The following is a 10,772-nucleotide window of genomic DNA, read 5'->3' as shown; positions in this document are numbered from 1 at the left end:
CAGTAATTTTACCTAACCTTTATCAAGGGTATCAATAACTAGGTGCTTATTTTGATATCTTGTTATTTGACTGAATCAGAAATACAGATGTGGAGTAGAGGTTAAGTTTGTTTTAAATTCTCATAAAAAATCTGAACTAATCAAACAGCACTTGTTGCTCTTTGTACGTGTTGATATAATATTAATATTTAATGGAGAGAAAATAACGTTTCCCGAAACTGCTTTATAATATTATAATTCAATGAAGAATAAAGAAAGTTTTCCCTCCTCAACTGCGTTAACTCCCTCCAGGCAGCAGACGGTGATATGTGTCTTTCAGGCGATGTTTGTAGTGTGACGTATTATTTAGTGGACGGAACGCTTCTTCAACAACTGCAGCCACCTTGGTAGCTCGCTAGCCAACAATTTCGGAACATTCAAGTTCTTTAGACAATTTCGTGGTTTATTTGCCGCTATGATTTAAACATACTTATGTGGAAACAACTAGCTACCCCATTTAATTTAATATTTACGTTGTAAGTAGCTAGCTGGCTGGTTAAATTAGCACTAGTCTAGTTGCTAATGCTAACTAGCTAACATCCCCGACCATGAGCTTACTAAGCTACTCTCCTCCTGCTAAAGAAGATGAGGCCTGCTGGACAGAGAAAGAAACTCTCGTGGAAGAGGAGGATGTTACAAAACAAAAACAAGTAGAGGATGAGACTGTTACAGTGAAAGAAGAAGAAGAAGAGAAAGACGTTTCAGTGAAAGAAGAGGAAGATGCGTTCAGAGTGAAAGAGGAGGAAGAGGATGTTACAGTAAAAGAAGAGGAGGCCGAGAAAGAGGAGGATGCAGTTTATGGAGTGAAAGAGGAGGATGGGGAGATGACCTTCACATCCATAAAGGAGGAGGAGGAAACTGGATATCTGGGCCCGGTTTCCCAAAGGCATCTTAAGGCCAGTGGTTCTAACGATGAATTTAACCATAAGGTGGTTTTTGGAAACCGGGGCCTGGTTAATACTAGTAAGTACAGTCTTAAATACAGAGGCACAAACTCTTGCAGTTGTTGAACTGATGTGTGGTGTTAAAGCGGAAATCTGCAATTGTTACATCCATATTTGGACTTTTAAATTATTTATTTCTAGCCATTGATTCTTGAAGAATATAACACATGCCTCATGAGCTTAGTTCGCCTGTTGTACCCCATCAGAACCCCAAATAAGCTTCTTTTTTTACTCCAATGTTTAGAAACAATGTAAATCAACACTGTATAGCCTCAACATGGTTAAATCTATTATATTGATATCATGGATAGTCAGTCCTTGCATCCATAGGTCTGTCTATGAATTTGAGAGTAGCTACATTTCTCCAACCCCATCATCATCTTTTTACCAAAACAGTGGTAACTTTGTTATGTTTCAACTGATTTTTGTGGCTTTTTTAAGGGGACAACTTAAGGTTTAAACAGCAACAAAATGGCTCCCAATAGACTTGGTAAACAGCTGAGGGATTTTTTTTTACCTTTATTTAACTAGGCAAGTCACTTAAGAACAAATTCTTATTTTCAATGACTGCCTAGGAACAGTGGGTTAACTGCCTGTTCAGGGGCAGAACGACAGATTTGTACCATGTCAGCTCGGGGCTTTGAACTTGCAACCTTCCGGTTACTAGTCCCAACGCTCTAACCACTAGGCTACCCTGCTGCACCGGGGGAATGAGAAGTGTAGCTATTGTAGCAACCATAACCCAAAACCTAGCGACCTCATCAAGAAGTTCAGACATCTTGGCGTAACAGTTATAAGGTGTTGGCTTCACAGTCACTGGACCCAGGTTTGAGTTCAGCTCAGGGCTACCCCCTGAATTCACTACACTATGAATACAAGGACTGGCCATCCATAAGGTCAAAATTATAGTTTTGAGCAAGATTTCAAGGCTATACATTTTATTTATTTATTTACAGTTTGGAGGGTTGGAGATACAAACTTATGTTTTGGTTTCTGGTCGGGGCACATTTATAGGCCTACATTTGTGCGCAGGACAGGTAGACTAGTCCTACTTCTATATGGGGTAATCAGGTGTGCGTCCTTACTCAACATTGACAGGAGTGTTTCAAACAAAAGACAATGAATAAATTGACAAAACTGACGTATCTTGCGGGATCAGGTCTGGGTGGTCTGCCATAGGCCACTTCATTTAGTATCCGTTTGGGTCGGCATGGGGAGTGATTGTATTTCCCAATACTATGTTGTACCGAAGTTGACCGACTGAAAGGGAGCGTGACTTTATGACTATAATTACTGTTCCCTGAAGGAGGGAAATAAGATTACATTGATTACATTAAATTGAAGGAATAAATCCGAGCCTCATGCTCATCACCTGTGGAAGGCGGGGCTTCCAGCGAGGGGCGTATTTAATAGTATGTTGCAGTTTCCCTCCTTCAGGGAACAGTAGTTATAGTCATAACGTTACGTTTGTCATATGATTAACTTAAATACTGGATCTTGCTGTCGGACAGTTTTCTTGTATTCAGATCTCTTAAATGCACTCTACCTACGTAACATTTAGTGTCTCTTTATGTTACGCTGGGAAAACAGTCTTCATGGCCACAGAAATCCTACATTTCAGAGTTTGCCAAATCCAATGGTTCAAACCGAGAGTCACCTTAACTTTATTGACAACACCCACATGGATACCGTCATTAACGTCGTTCTTCAATAATTAGACATTCTTAATACTGTAGCTATTTAGTTAGTCACATGTTCAACTATCATCAGCTGATCCAGGAAATCATTTTCTGAATGCCATGTTATTGTTCGGTGAAGTTATGGGGTCCTACAGTAGGTCTTTGCTATTGTGAGGTGAAGTCATGGGTCCTACAGTAGGTCTATGTTGTTGTTAGGTTAAGTTATGGGTTCTACATTAGGGTCTAACAACAACATAGACCTACTGTAGAACCCATAACTTAACCTAACAACAACATAGACCTACTGTAGGACCCCATAACTTCACCTAACAACATATACCTAGGTCTATGTTGTTGTTAGGTGAAGTGGGGGGTTCTACAGCAGGTCTATGTTGTTAGGTGAAGTGATGGGTCCTACAGTAGGTCTATGTTGTTGTTCGGTGAAGTTATGTGTCCTACAGTAGGTCTATGTTAGGTGAAGTTATGGGTCCTACAATAGGTTTATGTTGTTAGGTGAAGTTAGGGGGTCCTACAGTAGGTTTATGTTGTTAGGTGAAGTTGTGGGTCCTACAGTAGGTCTTTGTTATTGTGAGGTGAAGTTATGGCTCCTACAGTAGGTCTTTGTTATTGTGAGGTGAAGTTATGGCTCCTACAGTAGGTCTATGTTATTGTGAGGTGAAGTCATGGGTTCTACATTAGGTCTAACAACAACATAGACCTACTGTAGAACCCATAACTTAACCTAACAACAACATAGACCTACTGTAGGACCCCATAACTTCACATAACAACATATACCTAGGTCTATGTTGTTGTTGTTAGGTGAAGTGGGGGGTTCTACAGCAGGTCTATGTTGTTAGGTGAAGTTATGGGTCCTACAGTAGGTCTATGTTGTTGTTAGGTGACGTTATGGGTCCTACAGTAGGTCTATGTTGTTCTTAGTTGAAATTATGAGTCCCACAGTATGTATATGTTATTGTTAGGTGAAGTTATGGTGTTCTACAGTAGGTCTTTGTTGTTGTTAGGTAAAGTTATGGGTCCCACAGTAGGTCTATGTGGTTGTTAGGTGAAGTTCTGGGTCCTATATTAACTCTATGTTATGTGAGCAGACCAAGTAATTGGGCGTCACTCTAAAGCGGGAAGGTGGAATAAACGAGTCAGGAGTAGGTTTTCTTGATTGAACACAGTTCTCTATTGAGGGCATTTGGTCAACACAAACACTCCAACATAATCAATGAAAATCTTCCAAGGAAAAACATACATCTTCTTCTCCAGATGAAACAGGAACACAATAGGATTATCTTTAAACTACAACAAAAGTCACGGGATTGTCACCGTCTTAGTGGTTCTTCCTGGATAGCTCCTCTGTCTCGGTGGCCATCTTACAAAGATAGTTTTCCCAACTTCTCTCTGCTGGTTCCATTCTCTCTTTTATAGGGGAAGGAGAATATGTCATTGGTACCGTCAGCTGTGCTTAATTGCCTCTGGTTACCTCGTCTCCCATGCCTTGTTGGGCTACTATCCGTGATCCTTCCACAGTTATTGTTAGGTGAAGTTATGGCTCTAGGTCTATGTTGTTAGTTAAAGCTATGAGTCCTACAGTAGGTCTATGTTATTGTTAGGTGAAGTTATGGGTCCTACAGTCGATCTATGCTATTGTTAGGTAAAGTTATGGGTCCTACAGTAGGTCTGTTGTTGTTAGGTGACGTTATTTATTTTTATTTTTTTATTTCACCTTTATTTAACCAGGTAGGCTAGTTGAGAACAAGTTCTCAGATTATTTTGCAGATTAACACTGGAGTGATAAATGATCAGATGGTCATGTACAGGTAGAGATATTGGTGTGCAAAAGAGCAGAAAATTAAATACATAAAAACAGTATGGGGATGAGGTAGGTAAAAATGGGTGGGCTATTTACCGATAGACAATGTACAGCTGCAGCGATCGGTTAGCTGCTCAGATAGCAGATGTTTGAAGTTGGTGAGAGAGCTAAAAGTCTCCAACTTCAGCGATTTTTGCAATTCGTTCCAGTCACAGGCAGCAGAGAACTGGAACGAAAGGCGGCCAAATGAGGTGTTGGGTCCTACAGTAGGTCTATGTTGTTAGTTAAAGCTATGAGTCCTACAGTAGGTATATGTGTTTGTTAGGGGAAGTTAGGGGTCCTACAGTAAGTATATTCTTTTTGTTTGGTGATGTTATGGCTCTTACAGTAGGTCTTTGTTATTGTTAGGTGAAGTTATGGGGTCCTACAGTAGGTTTATGTTGTTATTTGAACTTATGGGGTCCTACCGTAGGTTTATGTTGTTAGATGAAGTCATGGGTCCTACAGTAGGTCTATGTTATTGTTAGGTGAAGTTATGGCTCCTACAGTAGATCTATGTTATTGTTGGGTGAAGTTATGGTTCTACAGTAGGTCTATGTTATTGTTAGGTGACGTTATGGGTCCTACAGTTGTTCTTTGTTGTTGTTAGGTGAAGTTATGGCTCCTACAGTAGGTCTATGTTGTTAGTTAAAGCTATGAGTCCTACAGTAGATCTATGTTATTGTTAGGTGAATTTATGGGTTCTAAAGTAGGTCTATGTTATTGTTGGGTGAAGTTATGGCTCCTACAGTAGGTCTATGTTATTGTTAGGTGAAGTTATGGGGTCCTTCAGTAGGTTTATGCTGTTATTTGAACTTATGGGGTCCTACAGTAGGTTTATGTTGTTATATGAAGTCATGGGTCCTACAGTAGGTCTATGTTATTGTTAGGTGAAGTTATGTTTCCTATAGTAGTTTTTTTTTGTTAGGTGAAGTTATGGCTCCTACTGTAGATCTATGTTATTGTTGGGTGAAGTTATGGTTCTACAGTAGGTCTATGTTATTGTTAGGTAAAGTTATGGTTCTACAGTAGGTCTATGTTGTTGTCAGGTGACGTTATGGGTCCTACAGTTGTTGTTAGGTGAAGTTATGGCTCCTACAGTAGGTCTATGTTGTTAGTTAAAGCTATGAGTCCTACAGTAGATCTATGTTATTGTTAGTTGAAGTTATGGCTCCTACAGTAGGTCTGTTGTTGTTAGGTGACTTTATGGGTCCTACAGTAGGTCTGTTGTTGTTAGGTGATGTTATGGGTCCTACAGTAGGTCTATGTTGTTAGTTAAAGCTATGAGTCCTACAGTAGGTATATGCGTTTGTTAGGGGAAATTATGGGTCCTACAGTAAGTATATTATTTTTGTTTGGTGATGTTATGGCTCTTACAGTAGGTCTGTGTTATTGTTAGGTGAAGTTATGGGTTCTACAGTAGGTTTTTGTTAGGTGAAGTTATGGTTTTTACAGTAGGTTTTTGTTGTTAGGTGAAGTTATGGCTCCTACAGTAGGTCTATGTTATTGTTAGGTGAAGTTATGTTTCCTATAGTAGGTTTTTTTTGTTAGGTGAAGTTATGGCTCCTACTGTAGATCTATGTTATTGTTGGGTGAAGTTATGGTTCTACAGTAGGTCTATGTTATTGTTAGGTAAAGTTGTGGGTTATACAGTAGGTCTGTTGTTTTTAGGTGAAGTCATGGGTCCTACAGTAGGTCTATGTTGTTGTTAGGTTAAGTTATTGGTCCTACAGTAGGTATATGTTGTTAGGTGAAGTTATGTGTCCTACAGTACGTCTGTTGTGAGGTGAAGTTGTGGGTTCTACAGTAGGTCAATGTTATTGTTAGTTGAAGTTATGGGTCCTACAGTATGTCTGTTGTTGTTAGGTGAAGTTATGGGTCCTAAAGTAGGTCTATGTTATTGTTGGGTGAAATTATGGTTCTACAGTAGGTCTATGTTAGTGTTAGGTAAAGTTATGGGTTATACAGTAGGTCTGTGTTGTTGTTAGGTGAAGTCATTGGTCCTACTGTAGGTCTATGTTATTGTTAGGTTAAGTTATTGGTCCTACAGTAGGTATATGTTGCGAGGTGAAGTTGTGGGTTCTACAGTAGGTTAATGTTATTGTTAGTTGAAGTTATGGCTCCTGTTGTTAGTTAAAGCTATGAGTTCTACAGTAGATCTGTTATTGTTAGGTGAAGTTTTGGGTTCTACAGTAGGTCTATGTTATTGTTAGATAAAGTTATGGTTTCTACAGTAGGTTTTTGTTATGTGAAGTTATGGTTTCTACAGTAGGTTTTTGTTGTTAGGTGAAGTTATGGCTCCTACAGTAGGTCTATGTTATTGTTAGGTAAAGTTATGGGGCCCTACAGTAGGTCTATTTGTTGTTCGGTGAAGTTATGGGTCCTACAGTAGGTCTGTTGTTGTTAGTTAAAGCTATGAGTCCTACAGTAGGTATATGTGTTTGTTAGGGGAAGTTATGGGTCCTACAGTAAGTATATTCTTTTTGTTTGGTGATGTTATGGCTCTTACAGTAGGTCTGTGTTATTGTTAGGTGAAGTTATGGGTTCTACAGTAGGTTTTTGTTAGGTGAAGTTATGGTTTCTACAGTAGGTTTTTGTTGTTAGGTGAAGTTAGACCTACTGTAGGAGCCATAACTTCACCGAACAACAAATAGACCTACTGCAGGGCCCCATAACTTTACCTAACAATAACATAGACCTACTGTAGGAGCCATATGTTATTGTTAGGTAAAGTTATGGGGCCCTGCAGTAGGTCTATTTGTTGTTCGGTGAAGTTATGGGTCCTACAGTAGGTCTGTTGTTGTTAGGTGACGTTATGGGTCCTACAGTAGGTCTATGTTGTTAGTTAAAGCTATGAGTCCTACAGTAGGTATATGTGTTTGTTAGGGGAAGTTATGGGTCCTACAGTAAGTATATTATTTTTGTTTGGTGATGTTATGGCTCTTACAGTAGGTCTGTGTTATTGTTAGGTGAAGTTATGGGTTCTACAGTAGGTTTTTGTTGTTAGGTGAAGTTATGGCTCCTACAGTAGGTCTATGTTATTGTTAGGTGAAGTTATGGGGTCCTTCAGTAGGTTTATGCTGTTATTTGAACTTATGGGGTCCTACAGTAGGTTTATGTTGTTATATGAAGTCATGGGTCCTACAGTAGGTCTATGTTATTGTTAGGTAAAGTTATGGGTTCTACAGTAGGTCTATGTTGTTAGGTGACGTTATGGGTCCTACAGTAGGTCTATGTTGTTGTTAGGTTAAGTTATGGGTCCTACAGTAGGTCTATGTTATTATTAGGTGAAGTTATGGCTCCTACAGTAGGTATGTGTTGTTGTTAGGTGAAGTTATGGGTCCTACAGTAGGTCTATGTTGTTGTTGTTAGGTGAAGTTATGGGTCCAATTTGGCTAACACTTAGTGGACAAACACTCATTGTCAGGCTGATGGCAAAGCTAGCCAAATAGCATTTTATGTGTTTTTTTTAAAGTATTAAAACCTGTCAAGGACTGGGATCCCCATTCCCCTAGCGAACCCCCCCCCCCCCCCCAACAGCCAGTGACAGTGCAGGGCACCAAATTCAAAACAACAAAAATCTCATAATTACAATTCCTCAAGCATACTAGTATTTTACACCATTTTAAAGATAAAATTCTCATTAAACCAGCCACAGTGTCTGCTTTCAAAAGGATTTACTGCGAAAGCACCACAAACGATTGTTAGCTCGTAGGCCACAGAAAAACACAGCCATTTTTCCAGCCAAAGAGAGGAATCACAAAAAGCAGAAATAGAGATAAAATTAATCACTAACCTTTGATGATCTTCATCAGATGACACTCGTAGGACTTCATGTTACACAATACATGTATGTTTTGTTTGATAAAGTTAATATTTATACAAAAAAATCTGAGTTTACAGTCTGTACAAATGAAGTGGAACGTAGCTACCTTTCACGTGAGCGCGCCAGACCGAGGCTGTGGCACTCTGCCAGACCACTCACTCAAAGAGCCCTTATGAGCCCCTCCTTTACCGTAGAATCCTCAAAACTGTTTCTAAATCCTGTTGACATCTAGTACACGCCTTGAAGTGAAACATAACTAATATCCCACGGTATCTTCAATTGGGGCTGAGTTGAAAAACTTCAAACCTCAGATTTCCCACTTCCTGGTTTGATTTTTTTCTCAGGTTTTTGCCTGCCATATGAGTTCTGTTATACTCACAGACATCATTCAAACAGTTTTAGAAACTTCAGAGAGTTTTCTATCCAAATGTACTAATTATATGCATATTCTAGCTTTTACAGCTGAGTAGCAGGCAGCTTTATTTGGGCACGTTTTTCATCCAAGCTACCCAATACTGCCCCCTACCCCAGTTGATTTGCAACAATAACATAAACATTATATTCAGCAGGACATTCAAACGAGCCTCACAATTATAATCCAACAGTAATGTGAAATGCACTCATAAGCAACCTACAAATGGAGGCTATTTTTTGCTGTCAGCCTATGAGAACTCCCCTGAGTTTTCCCCCACGGTGGTGAATTAGTGAATAGGCACAGATCTTAATGTGAGTTTCCTTGAGTAGCACTCCTGAGACATTGTGAAAACTAAAATCTTCGCTCACCAATTTTGCTCATTAACAGGGAGGCGTTTCTGCAATCAAATTGTGTGCGCATCGCCCTCGCGCCGCAATTTTAGCAAACAGAAAGGGGCCAATATTGGAGACCAAAAGTAATCTGGCGCACTGCTTAGGATGTCAACAACTTTACTAACTTAATTCTAGTTACCACTAATGTGAAAACAAGACAAAATGACTTGTTGCTAACTTGACTGTCTTAATTGTCAAATAATTAAGACGTCAATTGTTGTACAACTTCATGGGTATACTCTGGGCATCACCTTTTACCTCAAATAAACAGTGGATTTTTTGTTGTTGTGGGCTTCTAACCATCTGTTTGACTTTGTTGTTCACACAGGAGAGAGACGTGACTATTGTGGGTCCTCTGGGGAGTCTCAACAACATCATGAAGCTGACAAGGCAGATCAGAGTCTCTCCAAATCAGAACACCTCAAGAAACACCAACAGAGACCCACCGGGAAGAAATGTCATTGCTGCTCTGACTGTGGGAAGAGATTCAACTCTTCAGGAGACCTTAAAATACATCAAAAAATTCACACTGGAGAGAAGTCTTTTGGCTGTGATCAATGTGGGAAGAGATTTACTGATTCAAGCAGCCTGAAATCACACCAGAAAACACACACAGGAGATAAATCCTATAGCTGTTATCAATGTGGGAAAAGTTGTACTACATCTAGCCATCTAATTGTACACCGGAGAACACACACAGGAGAGAAACCTTTTAGCTGTGATCAATGTGGGAAGAAATTTACTGTGTCAAACTCCTTGATGGTGCACCAGAGAATACACACAGGAAAGAAACCTTATAGCTGTAGTCAATGTGGGAAGAGTTTTACTCAACCAGAAAGCCTGATTGTGCACCAGAGAATACACACAGGAGAGAAACCTTATATCTGTTATCAATGTGGGAAAAGTTGTACGACATCTAGCCATCTAATTGTACACCAGAGAACACACACAGGAGAGAAACCTTTTAGCTGTCATCAATGTGGGAAGAGTTTTGGTACATCTAGCCATCTAATTGTACACCACCGAACACACACAGGAGAGAAACCTTTTAGCTGTAGTCAATGTGGGAAGAGATTTAGTCAATCTAGTGATCTGACAGTGCACCAGAGAACACACACAGGAGAGAAACCTTATAGCTGTGGTCAATGTGGGAAGAGTTTTGTTCAATCTGGCCATCTGACAGTGCACCAGAGAACACACACAGGAGAGAAACCTTATAGCTGTGGTCAATGTGGGAAGAGTTTTAGTACATCTGGGTATCTGACTATACACCAGAGAACACACACAGGGGGGAAACTTTGTAGCTGTCATAAATGTGACAAGAAATTCTCAGATAAAAGACTTCTGATCAAACATCAGAAAATACATTCATGAAGCAATTGTTTCATGAAATCAATGAAATATCCCACCTAGCAAAATGCAATTGAAAAGACATTGAAAAGAAGACTATGGCCGAAGTCCAAAATACGTTCGGTTTTAGTTGAAAGTTAAAAATATGTATTTTCTGTGTTTTTTTGAATGACTTGAAAACGTCTTAATTTCAACGTACTTGCAGCCTATACACATGGACGCAGTATGATAAATTAGTCTGTAATCAATTTTATTAACAATCTGAC

General features: G+C 39.5%; 1 protein-coding gene across 1 annotated transcript; it reads left to right on the top strand.

The window, feature by feature from the left end:
* Nucleotides 1-361: 361 nt before the first annotated feature.
* Nucleotides 362-10,541, top strand: LOC135574692 (zinc finger protein OZF-like). The gene is made up of 2 exons (XM_065026421.1): nt 362-1,002; nt 9,485-10,541. Exons 1-2 carry the CDS (start codon nt 588-590, stop codon nt 10,528-10,530), a joined length of 1,461 nt encoding a protein of 486 aa, XP_064882493.1. The 5' UTR covers nt 362-587; the 3' UTR covers nt 10,531-10,541.
* The last annotated feature ends 231 nt before the right edge of the window (nt 10,542-10,772 follow it).

Source organism: Oncorhynchus nerka, linkage group LG13, assembly GCF_034236695.1.
Source record: "Oncorhynchus nerka isolate Pitt River linkage group LG13, Oner_Uvic_2.0, whole genome shotgun sequence".
In the NCBI taxonomy this organism is placed as follows: Eukaryota; Metazoa; Chordata; class Actinopteri; order Salmoniformes; family Salmonidae; genus Oncorhynchus; species Oncorhynchus nerka.
Note: the sequence above shows the minus strand (reverse complement) of the source record. Positions and strands in the feature narration are given on the sequence as shown.